This window comes from Bombus huntii, chromosome 12, assembly GCF_024542735.1.
Source record: "Bombus huntii isolate Logan2020A chromosome 12, iyBomHunt1.1, whole genome shotgun sequence".
In the NCBI taxonomy this organism is placed as follows: Eukaryota; Metazoa; Arthropoda; class Insecta; order Hymenoptera; family Apidae; genus Bombus; species Bombus huntii.
This window is the reverse complement of record NC_066249.1, coordinates 8,103,091-8,130,941: the sequence shown is the minus strand read 5'-3', so window position 1 is coordinate 8,130,941 and position 27,851 is coordinate 8,103,091. Positions and strand designations below refer to the sequence as shown.

Genomic DNA, 27,851 nt, shown 5'->3' with positions numbered 1-27,851 from the left:
TTTTATAACAGTTACATATCTCATTTTAGCCTGTATGAAAATCGCAAGCGTTTAAGAGGTTATATACGTGGTGCTGCAAAGTAACTCAAGATAACAAAGCACAGACTAACACAGACTAAAGCTCGAAATAATTATAGTGTATTAAAATGATTGGTGTATTAAATTTAGCAAATGCCGTTTTTAGGTATTCATTGTTGAGTGAACAATTATTTTTGTATATTTTTATTCATTTTATTCATAAAGATTTACCGATGCAGGTCCTCTTTGCATTCAGTTAGCAATTCGCGCAATATCTCCATATATATACATCCATTACAATTTCGAGCGACTGAAATTCTCTTGTAAGTATTTTTAAATTTCTTTTCTTTTTAATAAACAAATTTATTATAATATTACGTTTATTTCAGAGGAGAACCACTTAAAAAGAGGAAAAGACTCGATCCTAATGTCCTTAGAGCTAGAGAAGAAAGAAAGAAGAAGAAACTACAGAAAAAAATCCGTCAGTTAGAAAAACATACAAACCATTTGAAACCAATCTTTGAAATTGATACATTATTTCAGCAATTGCAAAAGGAGTATGCTTTATATAATGATAGAATATGTTATGTATAGGAAACAAATTTTTCTTCTTAACATAGTACTTACTCGAAAACAAATGTTTCTTAGGAAAAGAACTTGTCATTTGTCAGTATCATTATCGAAAGAAGAAATAGAAAGGAGAAAATTATTAGAGAGGGAATGGTCCAGCTATAAAAAAGATCAATGGTTGAAGGATGTAAAAGTTATGAAATCTATCATGGTATCGCAAGAAATAGCATTGAAAGAATTAAAAGCTGTCTCGAAGCAACTTTACAAAAAAGCAGTCGAAGTAAGTATATGATATTATATTAAAAAATAAATTAAATATCGTACGTTTGTATTTTACCATCTAATAAAACACAGTAGAGATATAGAATAAATTTTGAAACACATTCTGTTTCAGTTTGATGATTCGTTCGTACCATATAGCGTAACAGGACCGGTATATACTCCACCGGTAAAAGATTTTGACAGTCCTGACGGAGAATATATAGAAACCACGGTTAAATATGCAGGGGAATAGCTATATAATGAGAAATATTTCGAATAAAGGATCGTAGAGCGCAAGGAAAGTAAGGCTGTTTCAAAAAACTGCGATATGAGAATATAATTCTCGTTAATTTTCGTTGTTTTTATTATTTTCGATTTATCAATTGGCAAACGAAATAATACATTTGACAGAAAAATCAATTTGTAATTCAAATAGAATATAAATTTACAGTCCTGTTAATACATTAGATCATTTATTATTTTATGTACAATTATACGACGAGAATATCTGTTTTATCAATGTTCATAGACGGACATGAATGCAATAACTTTGCTTTTTATCAATATTTAATTTATACGAATATCAAGCGGTTTAGAGGATTTGCAATATTATCAAAAGTTAATCCATCGAGTGGATGAGGTATTTAATCAGAGTGGAATTGTCATACGGAATATGTCGATTTTATCGATAGAATCATGACGATAATATTTATGACGGTTACGTTTACTATTGAGTTGATACCGATCCAAATGTTAATTCTCTTTTGCACATGGGACAGGTATTGTTGGTCTTGAGACACCGACGTAAACAACTTGCATGAAAAAGGTGGTAACAAGGTGTTATTCTCGCACTGATCATATCGCAAAGGCAAACAGGGCACACATCATCGAATTGTTTAATTTCTTTAGGCGTTGCTTTTCTATAACGATTTAATATTTCACGTTCAAGACTTAACGCAGGGGCGGATATTTGTAATAGATCTTTTAATCTTAAATAAACGTTGGAATAAGCAGCGACGAATAAAAGTTTGTAGGATGCTAGTGGCAAAAGTATTACAATAAGAGACGCAGAAACGCTAATAGTAAATGATTTCAATATCACTGGAGCGTAAAGCTCTTCAAGATTTTCAAAAGTGTCGAAACGAAGAAACTTCAAGATCGGCGGAAACATCTCAACGAAGACTTTTTCCGTTGCCAAATAATAGATCCACGTTATCATCGTGTAATTCATCGATGGTCTACAATAGCAATACATATATACATACATATATAGATATATATATATATATATATTTATATACACACGTGCGCGCGATACACACACGCGCACAATATGTACAGTTTCATCGAATTAATATATTCTTAATGCTTAATGCGTTCTATCATTTTCCTTTTTTCCCCTACATTTTTCCTTCGATTACTATACGATATAGTTACTGACTTGTTACTCACTTGTAATGCTCAAGACCTTGCTCCAAGCCAAAGACAAGAAGCATGAATGTTAATGTTACGATAAAGGTGACGGCTTTAGTCCATTCAAACACTATTTTGGTAGCGGACATAGCTAAATGTTTAATTTTGGATCTTTCTGTGACAGTCACATAGAGCGACCAATCTTCCTTTTCGATCAATTCCTTGATATAGCTAATGCTATATGTAACAACGTTGTAAAACATCAATGTGTAAAGACACGTGATTTTCGGTTCTCTTATAAAAATACGATCAGCCAGCATTAGGAATATTATTTGATTCGTCATCATAGAGATATTCTTCATCTTAAGGAAAAGGTTCTCTATTCGATCGATCGGATCGTACAATCGTGCCAGGAGTGCGTTTAACCGATGCCAGATCATCATAGCGATACCTTTATGCAAAGAAAGTAATCGTGTTATTATTACATATGTAATTGAAAATACGGATCTGTCGTTGATTATTTATCGTTAGTTTCGCACTCGTTTGTCTATAAACTTTGAAATTCCAACTAGGCAACATAACGTTTAATCTCCTAGTGTTCTAATACGGGCATTTCATAATAAACGTTTCGTGTCGATAAAATGTCAAATTCTGATTGACTATTCGGTAATTGGTTTATTAGCGCAGCGTGACAAGTGCAAATAACGTGTCAGTGAATGACCGGCTTTGTTTTTCATAACGCTGAACCAAGAAATTTACATATTAATAGATATGTTCGTCAAGGGAATCTTTGCAAATAGGGGAAGACGTGTCTAGAAGGGTATTCACGACACGCTGGATAATTAGGACGAGAGGCAAGGATTTCGTTTGACAACTTAGATCATCCCTTGGGGCGAAACGATAATAGATACATCATACATCGACTGTTAAATGAACGGCTGTGTGCCTTCTTTCCCCCCTTCCTTTTCTTGCCCTTTCTTCGCGTCCCTATAAAACAAAGCGCACTTGACTTCAATGGCACATTCAACGTCTTTCCGTCTTCGCATATTCGTGTCTTCACGTTATCACATTTTCTTATTCTGCTAAAGAGAGAATCGTCATTGTTATTTAATCTTACGCAACTAGAAACACTTGGAAGAATATCTTAGGGTCAGCATTAATTGTAAGCGCAGTGTATGCTTTTCCTAACGATCACCCGTTCGTCGTTGCATATGTAAATACGTTCTTTACATTCACTTTGTTCATTTATTTTATTCCCGTGTAGTTTTCTTTTATTATATTTTTTCTGTCATATCGGTGGCAAATTATAATCATATTTAATATGAGAAAAAAAAAGGAAAGAAAACAGTGGAACAGAAGGAACGAAAAAAGCGCGTAAACGAGAGCGAGTTAGGAAAAGGGAAAAGCCAGAATAGCGGCACAACGACGAGGTATTAAACGAAACGACTGTATCCGAAGGCAATCGCAAGTGTAAAAGAAATTTCTGCTACGTCTCTTAATAAATTTCACGAAACCGAATTTAATACGAATATTACATGTTCGTAATTAACTTTCAGCTTGTGAATAACTCTTGTTATAAAAATGTCGTTGACGCAACTAAATGAAACTAAAATTAAGCAAACCAGAATAAAGTAAAGTAGAAAGTAAAAAACTAAGATAAAATAAGTTAATTAGTTTACGTAGAATAAGGAGGCAGTAGTTAGACGAATCACGCTAAAAGACGTTTGAAAAATCCGGTTTGAATAATCCTGAAGCTTTATTTTCCAATATTCCATACGTATTTACGTGTATTTTATAAAATCCGCGAAAACAAAACAAATTATCGTTTAATATTTAACTAAAAAGACGGCACATCAAATTATTGGTGGGTATATGCATGTATATCGAAATAATTTTCTATCTTTTTTATTTCTCGCTGTTAACAACCACGTGATTTCTATGTTGATTATTGATTTTTCCACTTTGTTACCAAAAACTGACGAAGTTAATGTTTATTCAATAAAAGTCATTTGTTCGATGTTCAAGCTCTACCATGTGCTTAACTCGTACGTACAGGCATTTGGCAGGCGCGAGTAGCAAACGAAGGGGTTTCAGCTTAAAATGGTGGCGAACGAACCACTTTGCAATAAAAACGAACATGACGTTAAGTATAGTTACAGATGGATTTGTCCGCGTATCGTTAAAGCCCGTATGACTCTTTCTCCGTATAATCTTCATCGAAGAAATGAGAAAGTATTATTATTAAAGCATTATCTCGTCAAGTTTTGTTCGATTCAAAAGTTGAACGATTGAGTTTTGGTATTTCAAGCGGTTCAATTAACGAAACGAAAGGAAAATTCCGACAAGGCAAAGTTGCTTCGACTGTTTTCATTATCGGCAATTCGATCGTTCGTCTTTCTTTTCGCCACGCTTAAGAGAAAAAAAGGGAGAAGACAAAGTTTGATTTACCATTATACGTATGTATGTATCGTAGGTTCATCTTGGTAAGGTACTTTGGAATTATTTCTTAAATCGCTCGATTATAGATATTTAATAATTTAATAAAACGATATTGTAAAAATCAAGTATTTCGTACTAATTTCGTACAAGCAGAAACAGAACAACGATGAAACTTAACAAAAGTTACGGTCAAAAAATTGGATTTTCTGTTACCTCGTTTTTATTAACGATAGATCGATGATCGTGTACTGTATTGTTCCAAGCGGACAGATAATAACGAAAAGAGATAAAGTTCGAAACTAAATTTGGCAAAAGTTTCCTCGTTTCTAAACGTCTACGTGCTCTTTCAAATGCATACGTGTTTTACACGATTTACAAATGTTATTCTCTAAATCAGTTTTAAAGCATCGATTTTATCTCTGATCGTTACGTAAACGTTTTAATCGATTCTACTTCAGCGACATTGATCGAATTTTCTTTAAATTTTGTTTCAGATCTACGAGGCGAGATGCTTGCCGCGCAAACTATCCGCATAGCCGTGCTGCTTGCCATCGTTCTTCTGTAAGAAACTCTCTCTCTCTCTTTTTTTTTAATTTATTTAGAAAACACTCGTCTATGTACTTATATACTCGTTTATGTATTTATATCTTTGCCATTACTCGTGCGCTTACTTACACACGAACAAGATATTTAGCTATTCGTAGATGAGAGTACATATATGTATGAAATGAAAGATGCTGGAACGACTCAAATTATTACTGTGCAAATTATAGTACGTTCAATGCACAATATCGTTATACGCAATAATAGAACGCTTGATTCGTCTAGGTACGATAAATGTTCCGGTTATCCTTCGGTAAGACAAAAACAAGAGATGGCCCTTTGCTCAGGATGCGGCGACTTTTGCCACAAATGCGAATATGGTGTTGTAATATCGAATGCTTGCGGGGTTCCGCAATGCGCAAAGGCAAGTGCTTGAATCGGCCGTTTGTTAATAAATCTGACGCGTTTAACAGAAACGGTTGAACCGTTAGTTACGATAAGAATCGTACTCTCTTTTCCAGGGACCCGATGAACCTTGCGGAGGACGAGGAGAACGGCTTGGTATTTGCGCCGAAGGCATGAGCTGTATATGTAACCAATGCTTCGGTTGTAGTTCGGAGAAGTTAAAATGTTCCAAAATTAAAGATCCTTGTTGGCGTGATTTTAACGTACCTGTAAGGCGGCCTGCTATCATGTAAATCGATATGATCGATGATCATTTATCGTGAATCGGACGGTCACTTACACTTACCTATCGAAGCGAACACCTGAAATATTTCTAATTCTGTAAACGTACGACGACTCAACCGGGTGGTGGTTAACATTAAGTTAAACGCACGATGGTTATACTTCGCCAATATTTCATTTACCCTTAAACACGCGCGTCGAATGATAAACCACTGTAACGATAACTACGATCGGCCTTTAGCGACAGTTCGAATCCAATTGGACAGATCTAATTTTAACGATAATTGAAAGCGATAAACGCGATGATTAGTTGCATCTACATATGTATATCTTATATGCAGTCAACAAAGGGTGGAAATGGGAAGGAGAAATGAACGCGTTACGGAGGTGTAAAATGAAAGGTGAAGAAGATGCGAACGAGAGAAAGAGAGAGAGAGAGAGAGAGAGAGAGAGAGAGAGAGGAAATACGTAGGAGAAATAGAATAGAAGAGAATAAGGAGTGAAATATCGAAAGCAAGATTACTGTAATATTATTCGCTTTGCTCTCTTTTCTTGATTTTTCTCTAGTCTGATTATTTACGTCACGCGTAAAAAAAAAAAAGAAAAAAATAACGATTCAAATACCTTGAAACTGCAAGTTCAATTGGTCTGTAGATCAATGCGTGTACGTTATACATTGTACATTATCCCTGACAATTAAGACGATACTGTTAAGTAGGTACTATATTTTCAATTTTGCGGAATGTGAAAGAAGAAGGATGAAAGGAAGAAAGATATAGTATTAGATGCATTCGTTTTTACTTTTCATAAATATATTTTATTAATAAATTTATGTGCCATATGGCTACCGTTGAAACACGCAAGAACGTTAAGATATTACGGACGATAAAACACTTTGATTTTGAACAAAATATTTTTATATCAGACGCTGTGTAAAAAATACTAATTGTCTCGTCGATGTATCATTACCGCGTATCTTACATTTCGTAAATAAAAATGAAACGGATCATTCAATCTCGTTGATAAGTACTTGGTATGTAACGTTTAATTTCCTAATACTTTCCCGACTTTCTATCGATCTTTTCACGTCTTATTAACGTTTCCTACTATTGCTCATCGTTTCTTTCCCCTCTACCGCTGATTTACCACTTGGAAGAGAAAAAGAATAGTCTGCTTGACCGTGCAAACGCAATGATTTATTTCGTTTAGTTAGTTATACTTAAAACATAGATCTATTATGTGTGTCCCTCACCAGCAGCTGTCGAACATGGAAAACCCTACGTTTTCCACGTTTATCTTAATGAACAATAACCCTAAGGAAAGTTTCGACTTGAAAGATGTTCGAAGGCAATTAAGGGTCTTTGCAGTAAAGTAACAAAGGCTAAATCTTAATAACGGTTCTTTAGGATTATCGCGAGTCAGAATAAGTATGACAGAGGAATGATTTATGTTTTTATGGTAAGTCCCGGAACGTAGCAACGTAGACAATTATTTAGCAACGCGAGGAAACAATATGAGATACTTGATAATAGTAAAAAATAAGTGAATCACACGAAATAGCACTTGAGCGCCACGGGGGTCACCGGTGACCTCGGTAAGATAAATTCATTAATGATGATCATGCACCATAACATATCTCTTGTAGGTAATATTTCAACGTTATATGTACCGCATAATAAAAAATTCATCGTGGCGCCACGGGCGATCTCCGTAAAACTAGCGTGACATTCAACGTGTTAATAACGCGAAACATATCGCACGTATAGAAAACGATGTCCAAAAACGGCGCGACAAGAACTTTCCAAGTCCACATCCAAGCAGTTTCATCGCAAAAGCAGTAAACGCGTATGTATAACCAGTTTATTTTTGCGTACCTTCAAGATTGGCATCCGCGGTACGAGTATCAAGTACCAGAAAATGCAGTGCTGTCACTGTCAATATTACCAACGATATCTCACTATCGAGGATATTCGTGTGAATTAAGACATTACTGTTAAACGGTTAAACGGTAACTAGCAGTCGATCAAATATTTTCATACCTCGTAAAATAGTATATAGTGTCAATGTCGTTGCCAACATCGTTCATACAACATCGCTGATGCTATTTCGATTGTTCCTTGATACTTACGGATCCACATTCGCTACGTACCGCTCACTCTTGTCTCGATCTCGATAGTACGTATCCAGACATAAATACGATAATGGAACAGGTAGAGCTATCGTCGTATCTCGATAGATTCGGCAAAGACCGTGACTAAAACTTCTGTCTTAATGTCTTAAATTTGGAAAAGAACCTTTTATAATATTGTACTACACTGATTCGCTTATTTCCATTGTGCAATCATTTCTATATTTATTACAGATTTGCGCAAGAAAACAGATATACAAAGAAATAGGAGGGAACAAGAAAGAACACATAATTTCAAGTATTATTTATTATTATTATTATTATAATTCCTGTACAGGAATTTCCTCTAAGAAAGAGCAGGAATATGTGACGAAATAAAACTGTAAAAGCGATGTTTTTGCTTTTCACAAAAGAAATACGAGGAACCACGAAGATAGAAGGAGTGTAAAGGTTAAGAAAATACAAGAACGTAACCGATATGTTTTTCGTATTATTTTAACAAACTTTCAATCCGCTTCGATTTCAGTTGCAGTCTTCCGTCACATCCTCTTCTTTTTAATCCACCAATCGATATACACGTCTATCCGTTCTATCCTATTCTTTGGTAGTTATCTTTAGAAGATCCGCGTGCACAATTTTAATATATGTTTCCTGTGGTACGATATGTATATTAACTTAGTCGAAATTCGCATCGAACAGATTTTTGGTGTAAGACATAGTACGTGGCAACATACAGCAACGTCTCTTTTGAAATAGAACGAAATCGTTCAGACGCAAATTCCCGATCAGGACTATAAGCATGTAGCGAATTGTCGCAGAGTCCCACGCTCTTTTAGCGAACTCGTATTTGCGCATGTGCCTTGTTTTACATTAATTGACTCCTGAGTCTCGACTTAAACAGCATACAGTATACGACGTACGTATAGTAGTATAGCGTATAGTGTACGTTTCTTCTTCTCTCTCTCTCTCTCTCTCTCTCTTTTGTAGCAAATAGGTACACTAATTTTTTTTTTTTTATTTAATATTTCACATTCACAATTTGTCCAATTTGGACATTTGGTAGAATTTTTTAGCTGTTTGATTATCATGTGGATGGCTACCCCAGCGGGGTACCATCTTCGTGTTTGTTAGGTTATATCCTTTGTGAGATCTGTTGGGTGTTTCCTTTTTAGTTTTCTTTCTATGCTTTATGCGTTGATCGTTTCCGCTGTCAGCCGGTTCGGGTGCGTTGCTATTCTTTCTCTGTACCTTCTTGCGCATCTGCTAATCTCCTCCTTGACCGTTGGTACTCCCAGGTCTTTCCGAATGTCCTCGTCTCTAACGTACCATGGGACGTTTACTATCGTTCTAAGAATTTTAGCTTGCATTGTCTCTATTTTGCTTATATGGCCCATTGCTGCTGTTCCCCATAGTGGTATTCCGTACGTCCAGTTTGGTTTTATGATCGTTTTGTATATTTCTCATTTATTTTCTATGCTTAATTCGGATTTTCGACTTGTCAGCCAATGCATTTGTCTCCTTGCTGTCTGTATTTTGTCCATTATTCATTTAATATGCTGTTTCCATGTGAGTTGTGTATCTATGTGAAGGTACACTAATGTGCGCAGAAAAAGGACCTGTAGAAATGATTTATACCTAATTGTCTACTTTTGATTGTTTTAGTTTCGATTAAGGATCGCGTTAATAACAAGAAACTGAAACTTCTGGATTAACGTTATGATTGCAATATCGTGCTTTTCAAATTCTTTTATATCGAAACTGTTCGTTTTCACGAAATCGAGTTAACAATATGATTTTCTCTCGATACGGTATATCTGTATATGTAATTCATTCTTATTTTTTATTTGTTCTTTCTTCTTCCGCGTTTCCTACGATCTGATCGATATCTCGATGGCTGGTAGAATCGGTATATGCATCTAGAAGCAAATTATCGCTTTCGATAAGCCCATTTGTTGTTTCACGAGTCGACGATGACGTACCATGTGTTCCTTTATTTTTATCTTCAACGTTATTGGAGTCGTTGTATTGTTCGGAAGAAAACGGACTTATTTCTTTCGCTAACTTCGTATCTGCTTCGTAGAGCGATAACGTTTGCTCTTCTCTTTCGTCGATATCTGAAATTTCCTCTATAACGATAGGTCGTGGTGTATTATCGAGCGCTAATGGCTCACGAAGATCGTCAGCATCAGAATTTGAACTCGTTTCGACGAGTGGATCACTCTTGTCTTTGTCCGTTGTACGAACTTGCTCCAACACGCGTTTGCTGTGAATAATGATAGGAGACGAAGCGTTTAAAGATAATTTACTCCAATTCGATTCGTTAATAAATAAACTCAAATTTTCGAAGATATCAATACCACGAGGGGCAGTGGTCGGAGAAAGCTTATAACCGAAAAAAGGTATGTTGCGACCGATTCCTTTACATCCTCGATCTTCTGCATACAGATCAGTTGGAGAAGTAAAGCGATCATCCGTTTTTTCACGGTTTACAGATTTTAAATCGTAAACGTTCATGGCGGAAGGACTTTTTGAAATTTCAACGAAAGGTAATGGTAAGGAATCGTGGAATTCTCCGGTGTGCCACAAATTGGCGATTGGTTTGCCCCTGTTTCCTTGATTTTCCAAAGATGCCGTTTCTACTTGATCCTAAAGTGGGGTAAGAAAAGCAACCTTGTCAAGATTATTATTGTAATTAGCTTAGGTTTTTTATTATCTTTAAAAATGTATTGACCGAATTGGAAGACCCCTTACTTGTTCAAAAATGAAACAAAAGTAGATGCATCTACACAAGTATACGTATGTATACATGTAATATAGGGTATACATACGTGCAATGTACGTTGTAGACGCAAATCTCGATCCATAAAATATATTGGTTAATTACCTCAAAGAATGGCTTTGAAAAATTTTAATTTTAAACGAACAAAATTCTTTCTAGTATCATAAAAGGTGCGTAAAATATCTTTCTACATATTTTAGAATAGAAGGAAAAGAAAAACGAAGGTATGGTAGCAAAATACTTGCTTCTTTTCCTCCGTCGTCTTCTCTTGCTGTTTCTCCACTTCCTCCGCTTCTACTTTCGTCTTCTTCGTTCTCATCGCCTGCTTGATTATCGTCATCGTCGTCCTTTTCTCGACGAGAAGATTTTTCGATTATTGCTTCAGGTGTTAATTCTTCTATAGATGGATGAAATTTAATGATAAAGTCGTCGGTTTGATTCGTGTCATTCGTCTGATGTTTAGAAGATGACGAGGCCATCAAATCGTCCACTTCGAAAGGAATCGTTTCGGCGTCTTTTTCAGCTACCTCTGTATTATCGATAATGAAATTCTGTATTAATTCCCGTGCAATTTCTTCTTCCACGCGAAGAGACTGTTTTTCATCTTTGTTACGAACAAGCGAGCAACTCGTGTTATTAGTACATTCGTTACCTCGAAGCTCTTCCTTTGAATACCTTTCGGTCTCGCTTTCAATTTTAGTTTGTTGACCTGCCGGCTCGATAAAAACTTTTAGTCGATCGTTTTCCGAGGACAAAGCTTCACCGGTGTCTACTTTTTCTTCAGAAGCTAAAGTATCGTAGGAGGATAATGAAACGTTTTCACCTTCGCAAGAAGTAACATTATCATTTTCTTCTTCCGACTGATTATTAAGATTTTTCGAATCGCCCTTTTCAATCGTCGACGATATCGTTATGTCTTGTAACGAATCCAGATTTAATTCAGGTACTTTTGGTCCAGCTCCAACTTGTTCAAACGACAAAGAAAAATCACTCGAACGATCATCGAACGTTTCGCTTTCCTCTTCTCTTCTTTTCCTTGCAGTTTCTTTAGAGAGATCTTTCGATCGTGCATCGTCCTTATCGTCCATACTATTTCGTTCTTGATCCTCTTCTTGGCTGGAACTTGCAAATTTTGCTTCGCATTCTTCGGTACTATTTTTATTTTCCATCGATTCGGCCGACATTTTCGAAGAAACGCTGATACGATCGTCGATGCTACGCTGGACGTCGACGTTAGAAAATTTGCCCCTATCGTTTTCTTCCTCCTCTTTGATATTTCCAAGATCTTCTTGATAAACAGACGTTCGATTGGCAGCATTTTTTATACCACGTAAAGTATGAGCATCGATGTTCGTTGTATAGTCGACAGCACTTTCTGGATGTATATATTCTCCAAATGGATTCTTGTCTTGGCAATACTCTTCTCCAATCCCATGCTTTATCTGCTTTCTTTCGATATTCCAAGATGGGATTGGCTCGTTAAAAGGGACGCAAATCTCGTCGTTCGTACCCTCTTCGAGCTCAATTTTACAAACATCGTTATCATTGTCATTGTCAACGATATTATCGGGTATAATTACGGTGGTTACAGTTTCCGGTATTTCACTAGGGGAACCTTCGGTAAGGACGTAACAAGAAAGATCGATTCCTCCTTCTTTCGTAGAATGGTCACGCGTATCTCGATCATCGCTATTATTGCTTCCGTTAAGCACAATTTCCGAGTTGTCAGAGTCAAGGTTGCTGTCTAAACTTTTTCCAATCGGCATTTCATCTTCCATCGAGTCGATCTCGATATTAGCGTCGCGATCTCTGTCATCTTCGTTGCTCGTTGGACTCTGACTTTCATCTGGATTTTTCTTCGTCCACTCGTCTCCTACGCTCGATAGCTGCCTTTCGTATACGCAGTCTGGTTTCTCCGGTTCGAAATTTTTCAAAATCGAAAATTCATTCGAACGCTCCGATGCTACGAATTCGTCATCGATATCTTTTGGAATAGTCTGAGAACAGACCAACGTATTTTCGATGCTTCTCTCGACCGCTTCTATCTCGATTAATTTCCTTTCGAGCTCGTTCGGTCGATATCGTTCCTCCTCTTCCTTTTTCTCCTCGTCCTGGTCCTGATCCTCCTCTCCCTCTTTCCCGTTCTCCAAATGTTCCAACGAATCTGCCCTCTGACAATGAGGAAGATCGATCGAATCAGGCGTTACGTTTAAGCTGTCTTTAAAAGTTTCCTCGATATCCGCCTCCCGTGGTGAATTTAAACATTGCCGGATAATTTCTACTTCTCCTAGAATTTGCTGTCTATCGATACCTTCCTCCACCGTATTCCCCGTCATAACAAGAATTCCATTTCCTTCGGACTTACTTCCACGAGGATATTTCCATGGGACCGTATCTACGTTCACATTGCCACCTTTTAAATCCTCGTCTTTGCGTTCTTTTTCAATTGTTTTCGAATCGTAATCGAAAGTCTCACCTTCGATAGTTTCTGCTGGTTTAAGCTCTGTCTCCGATTCCAGATCCTTAGGATTCCAATTTGAATTTGTCGGATCCTCGTAATCCTGACAGCATATCGTTTGTTCGTTCGACGGAACATCCACCTCGTTTAACAAAGAGGGTAATCCGATTACATTGCTTCCCCTCTTCGTCGACTTGGATCCATCACTCGAGATCGGTGGCAATGTCAAATTACCTGTGCTATCCTTCCCGTCACATTCGTACACGTTGTTCCTTGTACATTTTACAGGATGTTGTCGCGTAACGACCGATGGGAGGACCACCGAGACCGTTCCATCATTGGTCAACTTTTTCATCGCATGCTCGAAAATTATGTTGCTCTCTGACGAATCGGATCGCGATTCCACTTCGTTGTCTTTCGATTCTCTTTCGCTCTTCTTTCCCAATCGGGAATTTAATTTGGCATCACCTCCTTTCGTATTACCAAATTTCTCTTGCAATTTTTCCTGCTCTTTTCGCTCATCTTCGATCATAGTTTTCCATTGATCCTTTAAATTTCGACAGATTCTAGCCTCTGTCGGAACAACGTCTATGTCTATATGTTCGCTCGTACAAGTGTCCTTAAAATACGCGCCATCTCTTTCGATTTGATCGGCACTTTTTTGTCGCGTCACTTTCTTCTCGTTCTTGTAACTTTTATCATCTAAAACAAATGTATAGAATTGTTCGTGATTTTCTTTAACCTCTCGACGCTTAATACGTTTTGCGAATATATTTCCGGCGGACGAAGATCGAACGAATTGATGACAAGTAACTTGACTCGAAAATCGTGGTGAACGACGATCCGAGTAACCAAGAATTGATTTCTCCGTCTCTTTACCGTTTGATTCTCTGTTCCAACCTTCTCTTCCAATTGTATTTTCATGCTTCTTCAATCCTTTCACCGTCCTATTTATAGACCAACCACTTTTATTCGTCGCCTCTCCTTTTCTCTTCGATGCCACAGCTTTTTTCGTTGCATTTCTCGATGTAGTTAGTTCCTTCGCTTCCCTTATTACCATCGCTTCTTCGATCAAGTTACTGTGTTTACACCTACGAAAATAATCGTTACGATTTTCAGCATCACGAACGTTAACCAATCTATGTTTCAGTATCCTCGGAACGATTTCATCAGTACGTTCTTTATCCCTTAATTCCACCAATTCTGCGAAATGTTGGGCCGCGAATGCGTAAATGTTTCGAGGTCTTTGACGCAAAATTTCTCGTGCAAGTCCTTCAACCGCAGGAGCCAAACCTCGTGGTATTCGTGGTGCTATTATGTAGTCTATTTCCGACATTATCGTACTCGGTGTATCACTCGGTTCTCCTCGTATCTGTACTGTAATTGTTAGCTGTTACTCTTTTTATGGAAACATGTAATTGCACAAAAAAACACAATAGATACAAAGACAGAAAGACACTCGAGTTTTCGTTCGCGTCTCTCCCCCTTCTTACATTTTTCCTCAAAATCAATAAATAAATAAAAATTTGCGATTGGCCGATGATGAAAGATAAATTGCTCACTATTAGGGAAGATGCAAAATATAAGGAAACAGAAACACCAGAGATACCGTGATTCACGTATCGAAAGTGAATATATGATTGTAAACTTCGTACACCTGTTTATTACGCATGCACGAAATCGATCGAATACATATACATATGCTCTACGTTCTGTAGCCATGGCTATAAGATTGCCAGAATATTATTTTTCTTTAACATAAATTAACTTTCGAACAATTATGTATGTAGTTAAAGTAGTTAGGAATTTATTTTTAAGATCAGTGTTAACTTTATCGAAATTTCTCCAAAACAATTTTTATAAATAAATATCTTAATAACCTTAGCACTAAGTGAGCTATTTTCTACATAGGTATGTATATACGTACATACTTACATAAAATTGTTCGGGCATCGTTACCAATAGCATTATATATTTTCTCTTTATTTCTTTGTCTTTGTCAGATCTTTTAAATTTGTAGCCTAACATTTGTCACTATGTAAATTTTGAATATATGTAGCTAAAAAGCAGATTACTTTCACGATATTACACGCGCAACACGTTTTTATATATTATAAAATATTTATACGACTAATCGAGTCGTTTACCTTTTTTATATGTCTTAAGAATATCATCCTGTTTCAAATCTGATATTTAAGTAATTAATCGGTTTTATTATTTTGCTGTAAATTGATACAGAGCTACAAGCAACGAATAGCGCTTGTTTTCTTTTTCAACAAAGCCAAACGTTTTTATTTACACTTATATAGAGTAATAAATTCCAATTCAAGAGGATGCAAATTGATAGCAGGAATGATTAAAGAATGGAGAGGAGGGCCTAGGTCGATAAAAGTCATTTCTCCGAGAGAACAAGCAACGATGCGTTGATTGTCCCAACCTACACGAGCTAAACCCACTACGAGACTTGATTCCTCCAACACTGTAAAACAACAAATTTCATTTTCCATGGATTCGTTAGAGGCAGGATTATTTGGAAATGATACTTTTCTAGTATCTTACCTGGTTCCTCCTTGGTTTCTTCGTTTTTTTCCTCTATGATTTTTAATAATTGCGTAGCAGCTTCTGAGACACTCATAAACTGAGATGGCATATATTCTTTTTTCTTTTTAGCAATACTCTCTATCGTAGGCTCCTTTATTTTAATGTCTAATAAGCACAATGTATGTAGATCTCTCTGCCTATTTGAGATAATTTTCTCATAAAAACTATTTGGTTGCCAATCGTTGTTCCAATAAGGGATAGAAACAGTTTCTCCAAAACGATATAATTGCAAACCACAGCATCCAATTGCGGTCAAAATAGAGGAATTGTGAACAATCTTTACCTAAATCATAGAATAATAAAGACTTTTAATATCGGTTAATAAAATTCGTTTTATTAAACAAATTTTTCTAATATTTCTCTTATTTGCCTTTATATCTTTCTCCCGAGCTCGTAGTATTAGATCCGAATGTGTAGTGGCACCAAACGGATCACCTACCACCAAGAATGCAACATTTTCCTTCTCGTCCTTCGGCAATATTTCATCTGCATTACTCTCAACTAATTCTCTGTCTGCCTCCAGTATCGAACATCCGTAAAATCGTTCCTAATTTGTTGAAATATGCAATCGTTGGTCTCCTATTATCATTATTTATGTTAAACATTCAATTAATCAAGGAACCAGAGTTACCCTTGACTTTAATCTACCTACCAAATCTTTTAAGTTGGTAGACAAAATTGACGTATACGACTCTAAATAGACGCGATCGCACATTCGTATAATTTCGAGACCCTTTACAGTTATATCTGTCGAATCGCCAAGACCTAATCCAATCACATGTAACATTTTGTTCACGTCTTCCTGAATTATTTGCACGATATCGTTTAATAAAAATCAATGCTTTGTTCAAATGACCGGTATAGGGAAATGAACGAGAAAGAAAAAATCATAAACGTTTGTTGTTGATGATTTTATGTCTCAACGATTGCCCAATGCAATAAGCAACAACGTGCAAAACTATCAAAGTAACTACACAGCCATAAGTAGGTAAGTATAGATGTATTACGTTATCGCTACATATCTATAAAAGCTAAGGAAGAAGCAACTGAATAAATCTATATATGTACGTGTAGGGTATTTTACATTTATCCCTATAAAAGTGGCGTCAGATTCTATATCGTCAGAGCTAGTATTATTCGCATGCGCGCCGCCTGTGCGCGGATATAATAACATCGAACTGATCGTTTAATTGCTCATTAAACTATGTTCTGCTTACAATAGTGATCGTGTTTTAATATTCATCTGTATTGATATTTAATCGAACGTGATCGAGACACACATCTAATCAAAATACAGCGTGTGTATACATATGCTTAAGAGCTTTTTAATCGTTATTGCGAGTTAGTATACCGAAGAGGCTAATTTATAGTCTGCCTAACAGGACGAGGCAGTAAACGTAAACAAAAGTTAATTGGTACTGTTGTAGTTATGTATCGGTTACCGACTAATGAAATTCGAATTTTAAAATTTTCTGTATGGTTACTGCCTCGTCTCGTTGGACCGAGTATACATTTCATTCCTATCTGTGGATTAATACTGCAATTTATGCTGCCTCCGAAATCATAACTGAGATATACCGTGTAAGTGGACGCGATATGGGAATAAAAAGAGGATGCTGCATAAAGTCCCTTTTGTCCTTGTCTTGCAAGCACATTAACGTCGTAACAAGAGGCTTCTGTGCAGTTTTCTTTTCGTTCCTATATCGTTTTTTCAGATCGCGCACGCACTGTATCTATCTAATAATCGTGTCTACGTTATTTCTTATTACTATTATTATTATGTTATTTTTACATAGTACACTTCTACCACTATTTTCAGTGCTTATATAGTATCAGTAAAATAGAAGAATGGCACTGCAACGTACACATGTTGTATTACAAACTGTCAACGATTTAAGGAAAATAAATGGGCAAATGAAATCACATTCTCGGTCAAGAACAACAACACCTTCAGGTGCTATTCAACCAGAACCAAAAAGAACACGTTTCAGTTTTTTGGGTGTTATCTGCAGTATTATGACAGGACTAGTCATAGGAGCTACTTTAAGTAAAATGATGGCTAACTATCTCGAAGAGAAAGAATTGTTCGTACCTTCGGATGATGATGACGACGATGATTAATTTATTCTCGGTACGCAAATTAATTAAGGCAGAGATTTAAAATTTCTACATCTTGTTTTTCATATCGAGTCTCGGTCCAGACTTTTGCATGTATCCCTAAAATGTACTTTGCATAAGTAAGCTTCTCATTGTTCCTCCATAATCATGTATCATTCAGTGCTATCGTTTAATCTTTGCTTGTGAGGAAAATAGACTTCTTCCATGTCTATACATTGTTTTCTGTTTTAAGATCTATGGCAACGAAGTCTGGAAAGATATAAGATGATGTAATATGTCTGACCTTTGGGCAGCACATGTTTTACATATATAGTTGCCACGATAAATCAAATATACGCGGTGCTTTCAATTCTCTTAGAGCTTTACTTGCGCAATTTAAGTAACGTATTGTTTATTACCAATTTTTGTTGAAAGGCAAACTGATTTTGTATATATCTACATGTATGTTTAAATATATTCCTTTAAAATGCATATAGAAAATGTATATACCTAGGTGTACAGACATACAGATATTTTGTAAATATTGTTTCATTGGATTGCAAAATAAACACAATGCAAAGAAACAAGGTCTGGGTATATTTAATGGTTTCAAAAATTACAATATTCCTTGACATTAGAAAGTTACTTTTTGTGTTTATAACAACCTAATAAATTTGCATGATCAGTACTTCATTGATATTCGTTAATTTCGTTTCGAAATTTGGTTCGTTGATAAACGTTATTGGGATAATAAGAGCAGGAATATATTATTGAATATTTTATTGAGGTGGTCTTTTGTGTGAACTCCAGCCATGAAAACACTTGGTGAATCTTCGAGATTCTTTTCCTTTCGCTGTTAAATACAATTTACGCGGCCTGTCTGGCTGTTTTACTCGTAAATGTTGGATGTATACCTAAAAATTATTGCAATTAAATTATTTATCTCTATTTAGGAATTTTGCAAATCGGATATTTTTACAATTCATTCAATCCATTTTTACCTGAGCAGATTTATATGCCAATTTAATTTCTACCTCTGAACATCGACTGCCTAACCATAAAAATACTTGTTCACCATTATCAAGTATCATAATGTCGTCATCAGCTAAATCATCCTGAAACAATATTAATTGATTATAAATCTATTATATATATTATATACATATATAACTTCGCTCTCACTAACACAAACGTAAGTTAGTAAATTTATCGTATACTTGACAAAAATCGGTGCATTTCTCGCTGATCGTGAAATATCCCTTTTCATTCGAGCATCTGAACAGTCTCGTATAATTCATGTATTCTGCATCGATATCATATGGCTTTCTTCCACCAAGAGCTACCCAAAAAAAGTTATCTGGTTCTTCTCCTTCGTTTAAAACTTGTAAACTTATCCATGGCTGTCAATTTCATTTGATAATACAGATCAGATTATAGATTTACCAGTTGAAACAAACATGGTACTGTAAATGATAAACGTACGTTATTAAACATTTCTTCGGCGATTTCTTGTATCAAACGAGCTTCCTCGATGTCTGCTTTAGAACCAATCCAGGCGTATACTATTCCCGTCTCATCGTCGTTATTGAACGGTACGTTTAAAATGTAGCTGTGGGATAAAGGCATGTACATGATTATATTTAAGTATTGGTAAAGTAAAGCAATAAAGATGAAGTAATTTTTTCAAAAAGGAACAGAAGAAAGACAGGAAAAGCCTTTATTTTAACAATCTTACCAAAATGAAGAGTTCAATAACGTAGAATCAGCCGGTATTTGTATCAGCCTGGTACACAATGCACTTCCATTACTCCTTAAGTGATAGAATTCAACCTTGTTACTACCAGAAGCTTTAGGCTGTTTACGCTTGCCATGATGAACAATAAATTTTCGTTTGAAATATGCCAGAAACTTTAAATTTTCTTGTTGTTGATGAGTTCTAACTACTTCCAAATTCTCACCAAATAAAGATTTAAACTTTTTCTGTAAACTGGAAGCAGATACCTTTCATTAATACTTTATCAGTATTATTCATGTGTTCAAATCATTTTGTCTTTTCAATTGCAATAGTAATTATTTGTGTGCAATTAATAATAATTAAAAAGACGATTTTCCTCGCGCACCTAAACGTAAATGTCAGCCATCCCATATTTCCCGCATCTCGCCCTTGCCAGAAATATACGGTACACTGATAATCCTCTTCGAATTGCTCATCACCATCTTCATTTTCTGTTGTATCTAATGGCTAAAATGGGAAAACGTATCATCAATGATAAAATAAAGGTCTGCTCAAAGTCAATTTAAAGAATGCATAAATTATTACGTACCATCCAGTAACGACATAAAAATACGTAACAATCACCACTATAAAAATGACCTAATTCTTCTTCCGGTAATCGTACAAACTTTTTTCCTTCTAAAACCAAGGCTTCCATTCCCTCTAAATCATCGTTCCATTCCGACATCAGTTGTTGAGCTTCCATAAATGACATAGGCGGTTGTCTAGGCATGAAGAGTGCGGCTAAATCCGCCTGTCGAAACAAAACTATTTTACTGGTTTTGGTAGGAGAACGGGTAGGGGGAAGGAGCTCGCGTTATTTTGCGAATCGTTCATAGTCTTCATTTTTTATTTCGCGTACCTTCGTTTCTTGTTGCTTCGCCCATTTAGTAAGGTCTGCCCCAGTTTTCGCGACTGATTCGGCAGTTCTAGTAAAGTCAACTGCTATAACTTCATCCCATCCAGAAAATTTGCATTTGAAGATCTAATTAGAGAAAAGAAAGATATCGTTATAAACTTTCTCTCTCTTTCCTTCTTCCTCACACTTTTCTCTCTTTTTCTCTTAATACAGTCAACCGAATCTTCTGTATTCCTATCTCAAGTTCATCAATTTTGTACCTGCGACTCAGTTCCTTCTTGTAACCTGGTTACCATTGCGTATTCTGGTCGTTCTATCATGTTAAATAATTCTTGAGAGAGTTTAACAGCCGCTGCTCGTACTAATCTTGTAGATTTTTTGCCAAACCTATACACACACACACACACATATAACAGTTGAAGCATGCACATTGATTAGTTCATACTGTTCAATATTTTGAGATTATATTAGAAGTTTTGAGTATGTACCAAACGTAAACATCTACGTGACAATCCAATATATAAACATTGCGATTGTTTAAAAGCGTGTTGGTTAGTTTCCCATGAGGTACTTCGACTTGTGGCAATTCTAAATATCCCATACCAAGTTGTACTTGATACAGACGTGGCGCAAGTGGTACAAAATTTGCATCCACATGTTCCTATAATGAGAAGCATTAAAACAATAGATTGGTCTGGCTGTAAATAAGATCACGTAGCGTTTGCGAGATAGATTTCTAGGCGCGTAGCCGTGCCTTAAGAACAATTCAACTCAAACAACTTACGGCAATCGGTGGCAGGTGCGAAATATCTTTGACGTTTAAACATGATAAAAAATCATCCGACTCTGTATTCATAATTTCTGTCATGATCTCTGCTTTATTCTTTCTTTCATTTTTATTGATCTTCTCAGCCATTAATCTCGCCTTTGACTTCAGTGTACTCTTTGCTTTTTTACCGTACCATATGAAGATCTTGTTGCCAGTATCTAAGACGAATACGAAACCTGGATCCAAGGAATCACAACAAACAGGGACCGGTTCTAAATGGATGGAAGCACCGGCAGCATGAACCCTATACAATCGTGTTATCGATGGCTGGTATGCGCCAACCGGATCGAAAGCAAACACATTGGACAATAATATGGAAAGGTAAAAACATACGGTAAGATATAGTCAGAAAAATAAGGTCAATAATGTAAATTCAAATTCAACAATACAAACCGTATCTTCGACTGTATAGAAACCGGACGAGGTACGACCTCCTTCGATATATGTAATGCCAGACTCGAACAACATTAGAAATTCATCCGATTCTTCGCCTTGTTCTTCCCTGATTGTACGACATTGCGCGCCCAAATAATTACGTAAATTTACTGCGTGAATTGCAGCACAAGCTCTTTTATCCAACTATAAAGTGTTATACATTGATTTGAAAAAGGTGATACATTTTCAAGAAGTGCTCTTTGCACGTTGCTATATCGTATACCGATCGATTATTTCAAACATACATTATACATATTATTATATACTCACCGTAGCTTTCTCCCCTATCCAGAAATAAATTGCCCAAACTAAAGATCCAGCTTCATCTATTTCAGTCTTTAAAACAATGTAGCAATCGCCTTCGTAGAACTTTCCATGTGCCACTTCTTCTATTTCATTGGGCAAAAAATTCTCTATTTCCCAGACAGATAAACCAGGAATCTGACCAGCATCTTCGTCGAAAAATTCGGAATAATCCAGTGGTGGTTTTTCCAAAGTTTCATCCCATCGTTTAGGTCTTGAAAGCGAAAGTAAGATAAAAAAGACAAGTAACCCGAAATTGCCGAATAATGAATCGATCTCTTATAATGCATAAAACGAATTCTTGTAATGCATATTTTCTACCTACTTCAACGATTCTGCTTTCGATTCTTCACATTCTTTGTCTTTATTTTTCTCCTTCGCTATATCTTTCATACCCTAAAGAAGAAAGAGAAAATTAATCGATTCAAATACCGCTTATTTTCGTAATATACCTTCAATATCTTGGCCTGATCTTGATCAGCTTCCTCTTGGTCTCGTCTTCTTCTCAATCTCATTTTGCGAGCTATTGGATCCTTGCTACCTGAAATATAAGAAATAAACTGTTAGATATGGTTATGAGAAATTAAACAGTGCTCATAGTGTGGTCATACATGATCAAAATAATTGAATATATAAGTTTAATATCACTTATAATTAATTACTTATGATTGCTCAGTGTAAATCACGATCTGGTGTACATATAGTATATTGTTAGTAAGAACAGACTTACCAGCAGTCTGAATAGGCGTAGGTACATTAGCGCCAGCAAGTCGCAATTGATGTTGTAGGGAAAAATCAATGTTATAAAACTCGATGCCGGAACCTTTTTGAACTTCCATTGGTTTTGGCGGCATTACTAAATTCGGATTATCTCTCAGATCAAGTTGTTCTAGATCGGTAAGAAGATGAATAGCATCTGGTACGGTAATCAACCGATTAGACGATAATATTAATTTCTTTAACGATCCGCACCTGAGGAAGGAATACGTGCATTTATGATGCTCGTGGTACTTATAAAAAGTCCTTATTACATTAATTTATTTTAAAGAAGCATTTGAAAAGGGAAGTTAATCGGTGTACCTGCATAAACCTTCGGGTATCATTTCTAAACGATTATTAGCTGCTGAAAATACTTGCAACGAAGATAGTTTGCCAATGCCTGAAGGAATACCTTCGAAATCTAACTGATTGTCGTTCAAATATAATCTCCTGAGAGTAACGATTTTACACAGAGAGGCAGGTATCGCGGACAATTTATTACGACATATATTTAATGTTTCCAATTTTGTCCAAAGTTCTGAAATAAAAATGTTACAATACATCCATCGTGCGTAGATTGGCGAGAGATATGCAGTAATCATAGAATTGATGTCCCGATAGATAAACCTACCAATTGCTGTTGACAATTCCGTTATTTGATTATCACTTAAATTCAGGCGACGTAAATTCAACAGAGAATAAAGTGCATCTGGTACCCGGGGTAAATTGTTTTGAGATAAATCAAGTTCTTGCAGATTCGTCAAGGTCTCCAAACTTGATGGAATATTGTTTAATGTCCTCTGCGTGTCGCACATCTGTAGGGCCATTAAATTCATCAAGGATGGCAATTGTCTGAGTGAAAAAAGAATAAACAATATCGTATTTGAAAACTCAACAATGGTTTGTCATATTGATCTCATTTACTATACCTTAATTGAAAGTGTCCTAATGGATTGTGATTCAGGTTTAAAGTTTGTAAATTTGCTAAACGACGAGTTTGTGGTGGTAGTGTTTCCAACTTATTATTGCTAAGATCCAAGAATAGCAGATCAGTTAGGTGAATGAACAATGTATTAGGGATTGTTTCAATGCTGAAAAGATAATATAAGGATTATTCATAACTGACCATGCAACTGTTTAACAATTTGTACATGTAACACTTACTGATTGTGACTTAAATTTAGATTCAACAAAGATCGAGCTCTTTCCAGTCCTTCTGGTACTTCCTTTAGATTATTATGACTCAAATCCAATGTGGTTAATTCTTCTAGATGAAATAATTCTGCTGGAATGCCACTTGATTTAATATTATTGCGTCTTATGTTCAATGTACGAAGGCAACAGAGTTCCGTCAATTCTCCATACAAACGTTCCAATCTGTTCTTAACTAATGAAAGGTGTTCCTGTTTTTGGAAAAGAAAAAAATTTAATTTTTATTATTTATATTTTACTAAACTATCAATAAGAACCTCGATCATGATAGCTTCATCCTGAACTTTGTGCACACTTAAAAAATAAATGTCGATACGCAGACAGCTTTACCAGCTTCAACAATTTGCCCATTTCTTCTGGAATCTCAGTCAAGTTGGTTTCGTCCAATTTCAGCCATTGTATACCAGTCATTAACCGTACTGATTCTGGAAATTTGCCACCCTGTAAAATGCAAAATTGTAACAGTTGAAAACTATATTTCTAAAAGGAAATAATTACTTACACTAAAATCGTTGCTGCTAAAATCAACTCCTCGTACAAAGGGTAATACTCCTGTGTTTGCCATCCTGATCAAGTTCGAGAGGATGTTTTCGTGATTTTATAAATCCTATTTACGTTACGTTCGACGCTTGTAAATCTATATGTAACATATATGTAGTACATATAACATACAGAATAATATTTAGATATAAAAATATATCTCACGCGCTCAAGTACACAAAAATTTTGTTTAAGTACAACGAACGTCGAAGATTAAACAAATAAAAATTATGCACAATTACTAAGAATAGAATATGGAAAATACTGGAAAATGTCACAATTTCTTGAACTTCCAATGTAAAGACGGTTGATATCTATTACATTTATCGATATTTCCAAAAATTGTATAATCGTTTCAGAAAATTAGCTTTGGATACTAAATAATACGAACATCGTTTATACGTTCATCGAAATACTGTTGGTGACATGACATGAACAAAATACTGAATTTCTATCGAAAAGATCCAATGCAATGACTAATGACATACAGTTTTATTTAATAGCGTATGAAACGAACGAGAAAGAGAGAGAGAAAGAGAAAGAGAGAGAGAGAGAGAGAGAGAGAGAGAGAAAGTTAGAAACGAAAGGACAAATTAATCTTTTATATCTTCCTATTTTAGATTATCTTTTTTACTCAATTTAATTCTGTTTCTTAATATTATTATATATTTATAAAAACATAAATAGAAATATACAATGCATCTATATATTCTTAGGAACTATATAGAGATTTATACTTTAAAAATTGTCTAGGGACTTTTTTCAGATATTCATCTGAACATGCGCCATTCTAAATACAATTTAGAAACCTCCACGACCATAGCAAAATCAGAGTTGTTCTGTATCTGCTTTACACTGGTGTGAATTTTCATACATATAATATTTATCTTAATTTATGATGTCCAGAGTAGAAGAAGGTGAATTTTAAAATTTAGTTCATGAAAATAAAGTACATCGTTCATTCGTTTATCAATCGTCAATTATTTTCTGATATGACTTCAGTCGAAGAAGTAGAGCAATTGGATAGCGGCATGGGTAGTAGCGACGCACATTCTCCCGAAGTGAAATCGCTTCTTCCTGACGATGAGGATGACGAAGAGGTATTCGATTTTGATATACAGTGATTACGTATTAATGTGATAAATAAATGAAACTTTGCATTATTACGAGTCGTTATTTTTACGGATAGCAACCATAATTAATCTTCAGGAATTAACCAAATATTTTGTTTCCTACGAATCATGCTTCCGTGTTGCGGCTTAATGATATTAAATTTTCGCTATGAAAAATGCAGTATCTTTGAGTTTGTTTTTAGGATGAAAGCTTGGCAGAACGATTATTGGGACTTACGGAAATGTTTCCGGAAAAAGTGCGAAACGTGGGATATAATATCGGCTCTTGTTTATGCAATTGTATGAAAGGTCTGTATTCTTTAATTTCAGATATTCAATGTCACATTATAAATAAATGATACATTTTGGTGTTTTGTAGGATTATATGTGTATTCATGTTCAGCAGCATGGGTATTCTTCAGCTCATCTGCTATTTTATTTGCACCTATATTGTTTGAGATAGAACGAGTACAAATGGAAGAAGTACAACGGACGCAACAGAAGCAGGTCTTGCTAGGACCTAGTAAAGCCATGTCAAACGTGAATGCATCAAGTCTTCCAATGGCTCCACCAGTTCAGCAATAATAGCAACGATACCATTGATGTTGCATTCAAATTACCATAAGTCGAACATTCTGTTCACTGTTTATATTTATATTAGTATAACTTGAACCTATTCTAATATCTCACTGATATCTACACATCCATAAGATTATCATATTATTCGCTATAAAAATCTAAATGATACATAGAAGAATGAAAGGAATTAAAGCGAATTTAAAAATAATATCTACACTATGTTTATTTGTTTTTGCTTTTTTCTTTTTAGAATATCTGTTTTATACCAAAATGAATTCACTGACATTTTATCATATCAAATTTAAGCATCGTACTATTTCCTTATGAAATATTAGTAAAACGCTATTCGATTACGTGTAGTGCACCGTTGTCTATAATCTATAAAATCATTAAATCCTTTCGTAATGTTAGCGTCTATAAGGTATTGCATGTTGTATCATAAAACGTTGAATAAACATATACTGAAGAATGTTTTTCAATATTGTCAATTATTATAGAAAATGTTATAATGGTGATTGAAACAAATTTTTGTTTGTGTTTTCCAAATATACTTTTATGAGTTACGTTTGAAATTTTTGGGTCTTGCTAACGTTTTTTATGTTACATTTGGAATTTCCGACATTCAAACACATTTTTCAAGGTAACCTTAGGATCTTTCGGCTCCTAAGTACGTTTTTTACGTTTCCGATTCGGATTCTTCGCTTCTAAGTGCATATTCAAGAGACCCGTTTGAAATTTTCGATAACCAATAGGCTCTAATTCGCTTTTAATGAAAATTTTTTTCAAGATTTTTTTTAGCGGCACCCTCGGGATAGTTGCAATTAATAATAAAACAATTTGTGCAGAACTTGAACGTAATTGGATAAGTAGAAAGCGTGCCTCTGGGTCCTTAAACAAAAATAACTATTCAAATGAGCATAAAATCCATTTTATTTCATTATTGTCTAAGTCATTGATTATGTCAAAAAGTACGTTAGATGAAAGTTGTAGATCTAGAGAAGGAAAATCTTTTATGTTTTATTACTTTTTTTCGCGCGTCAAACAGTCTCCGGAAAAATCGCAAAAATTATGTTTTTAATCTTTGAAATATAAATCTTAATGATCTTAATAATCTTTATCAATAAAACCTAGAAAAATGTCTTTTACATTCGATCTTAAAGGATTATTCTTTTTTAATTTCAGAAATTTCTTGACAAACCAGGAAGCTGCACAATTGTAAATTTGTTGTAATGAAAATTGGTAAATAATGTGTAATAAGAGGAAAAAAGTTTGAATGGAAAATAAATTGTTCATTTTTAACTTTATCTTTTTACAAATAATTTTCTTTTGTACGACTAGGAAACACCTCCCTTTTCCGTATCATTGACAATTTACAGTTATATATTCTCGAATTCCAGCTCTTTAATAAATTTTCTTTTTTCATACCAAGTTGATGGTTTTGTCTGGAGAATTTGT

At 35.3% G+C, this 27,851-nt stretch overlaps 8 protein-coding genes across 27 annotated transcripts; 4 read left to right on the top strand and 4 right to left on the bottom strand.

Annotated features, from left to right (window-relative positions):
• The first annotated feature begins 35 nt into the window (after positions 1-35).
• LOC126871958 (39S ribosomal protein L40, mitochondrial) lies at positions 36-1,311 on the top strand. The gene is made up of 5 exons (XM_050631360.1): positions 36-184; positions 258-341; positions 408-575; positions 667-868; positions 983-1,311. The coding sequence occupies exons 1-5, from the start codon at positions 147-149 to the stop codon at positions 1,100-1,102; spliced, it is 612 nt and encodes a 203-aa protein (XP_050487317.1). The 5' UTR covers positions 36-146; the 3' UTR covers positions 1,103-1,311.
• LOC126871945 (uncharacterized) lies at positions 1,190-8,114 on the bottom strand. 5 transcript variants are annotated; one of them, XM_050631337.1, is made up of 3 exons: positions 7,971-8,114; positions 2,302-2,713; positions 1,190-2,087 (listed from the first exon to the last, which is right to left on the bottom strand). In XM_050631337.1, exons 1-3 carry the CDS (start codon positions 8,008-8,010, stop codon positions 1,577-1,579), a joined length of 963 nt encoding a protein of 320 aa, XP_050487294.1. In that variant the 5' UTR covers positions 8,011-8,114; the 3' UTR covers positions 1,190-1,576. The 5 variants fall into 5 exon arrangements, with proteins under 5 accessions (XP_050487294.1, XP_050487298.1, XP_050487296.1 ...); XM_050631341.1 differs by having other exon boundaries at positions 8,081-8,105; XM_050631339.1 differs by lacking the exon at positions 7,971-8,114 and adding an exon at positions 7,806-7,939.
• Positions 3,279-6,543, top strand: LOC126871963 (neuroparsin-A-like). The gene is made up of 4 exons (XM_050631369.1): positions 3,279-3,424; positions 5,196-5,262; positions 5,530-5,668; positions 5,766-6,543. The coding sequence occupies exons 2-4, from the start codon at positions 5,210-5,212 to the stop codon at positions 5,940-5,942; spliced, it is 369 nt and encodes a 122-aa protein (XP_050487326.1). The 5' UTR covers positions 3,279-3,424; positions 5,196-5,209; the 3' UTR covers positions 5,943-6,543.
• LOC126871964 (essential MCU regulator, mitochondrial) lies at positions 7,628-21,713 on the top strand. 8 transcript variants are annotated; one of them, XM_050631376.1, is made up of 6 exons: positions 7,628-7,776; positions 8,294-8,509; positions 16,762-16,885; positions 16,972-17,195; positions 17,717-18,028; positions 21,565-21,713. In XM_050631376.1, the coding sequence occupies exon 5, from the start codon at positions 17,746-17,748 to the stop codon at positions 18,016-18,018; it is 273 nt and encodes a 90-aa protein (XP_050487333.1). In that variant the 5' UTR covers positions 7,628-7,776; positions 8,294-8,509; positions 16,762-16,885; positions 16,972-17,195; positions 17,717-17,745; the 3' UTR covers positions 18,019-18,028; positions 21,565-21,713. The 8 variants fall into 8 exon arrangements, with proteins under 8 accessions (XP_050487333.1, XP_050487331.1, XP_050487335.1 ...); XM_050631374.1 differs by lacking the exons at positions 16,972-17,195; positions 21,565-21,713 and having other exon boundaries at positions 17,717-18,581; XM_050631371.1 differs by lacking the exons at positions 7,628-7,776; positions 8,294-8,509; positions 16,762-16,885; positions 21,565-21,713 and adding an exon at positions 18,248-18,581.
• LOC126871916 (uncharacterized) lies at positions 8,349-15,589 on the bottom strand. 2 transcript variants are annotated; one of them, XM_050631268.1, is made up of 4 exons: positions 15,444-15,589; positions 15,232-15,355; positions 11,084-14,673; positions 8,349-10,705 (listed from the first exon to the last, which is right to left on the bottom strand). In XM_050631268.1, exons 3-4 carry the CDS (start codon positions 14,630-14,632, stop codon positions 9,893-9,895), a joined length of 4,362 nt encoding a protein of 1,453 aa, XP_050487225.1. In that variant the 5' UTR covers positions 14,633-14,673; positions 15,232-15,355; positions 15,444-15,589; the 3' UTR covers positions 8,349-9,892. The 2 variants fall into 2 exon arrangements, with proteins under 2 accessions (XP_050487225.1, XP_050487226.1); XM_050631269.1 differs by lacking the exon at positions 15,232-15,355 and having other exon boundaries at positions 15,444-15,571.
• On the bottom strand, positions 15,489-16,693 carry LOC126871953 (diphthine methyl ester synthase). Of its 2 annotated transcripts, none has more exons than XM_050631351.1 (4): positions 16,550-16,693; positions 16,268-16,444; positions 15,856-16,180; positions 15,489-15,775 (listed from the first exon to the last, which is right to left on the bottom strand). In XM_050631351.1, the coding sequence occupies exons 1-4, from the start codon at positions 16,682-16,684 to the stop codon at positions 15,588-15,590; spliced, it is 825 nt and encodes a 274-aa protein (XP_050487308.1). In that variant the 5' UTR covers positions 16,685-16,693; the 3' UTR covers positions 15,489-15,587. The 2 variants fall into 2 exon arrangements, with proteins under 2 accessions (XP_050487308.1, XP_050487309.1); XM_050631352.1 differs by having other exon boundaries at positions 16,337-16,444.
• On the bottom strand, positions 18,571-25,452 carry LOC126871917 (protein flightless-1). Of its 5 annotated transcripts, none has more exons than XM_050631271.1 (23): positions 24,948-25,452; positions 24,668-24,802; positions 24,496-24,606; positions 24,118-24,356; positions 23,883-24,044; positions 23,585-23,805; positions 23,275-23,491; positions 22,925-23,166; positions 22,647-22,735; positions 22,520-22,590; positions 22,162-22,408; positions 21,850-22,035; positions 21,412-21,723; positions 21,116-21,288; positions 20,888-21,014; positions 20,631-20,753; positions 20,319-20,522; positions 20,115-20,236; positions 19,730-19,981; positions 19,477-19,603; positions 19,212-19,394; positions 18,996-19,109; positions 18,571-18,908 (listed from the first exon to the last, which is right to left on the bottom strand). In XM_050631271.1, the coding sequence occupies exons 2-23, from the start codon at positions 24,728-24,730 to the stop codon at positions 18,774-18,776; spliced, it is 3,720 nt and encodes a 1,239-aa protein (XP_050487228.1). In that variant the 5' UTR covers positions 24,731-24,802; positions 24,948-25,452; the 3' UTR covers positions 18,571-18,773. The 5 variants fall into 5 exon arrangements, 4 of the variants coding, with proteins under 4 accessions (XP_050487228.1, XP_050487227.1, XP_050487230.1 ...); XM_050631270.1 differs by having other exon boundaries at positions 25,097-25,452; XR_007691785.1 differs by having other exon boundaries at positions 18,874-18,908; positions 19,181-19,394; positions 25,097-25,452.
• Positions 21,662-27,700, top strand: LOC126871962 (mitochondrial import receptor subunit TOM22 homolog). Of its 3 annotated transcripts, XM_050631367.1 has the most exons (5): positions 21,662-21,790; positions 25,472-25,622; positions 25,708-25,805; positions 26,021-26,126; positions 26,197-27,700. In XM_050631367.1, the coding sequence occupies exons 2-5, from the start codon at positions 25,601-25,603 to the stop codon at positions 26,400-26,402; spliced, it is 432 nt and encodes a 143-aa protein (XP_050487324.1). In that variant the 5' UTR covers positions 21,662-21,790; positions 25,472-25,600; the 3' UTR covers positions 26,403-27,700. The 3 variants fall into 3 exon arrangements, with proteins under 3 accessions (XP_050487324.1, XP_050487325.1, XP_050487323.1); XM_050631368.1 differs by lacking the exon at positions 21,662-21,790 and having other exon boundaries at positions 25,459-25,622; XM_050631366.1 differs by lacking the exons at positions 21,662-21,790; positions 25,472-25,622 and having other exon boundaries at positions 25,629-25,805.
• The last annotated feature ends 151 nt before the right edge of the window (positions 27,701-27,851 follow it).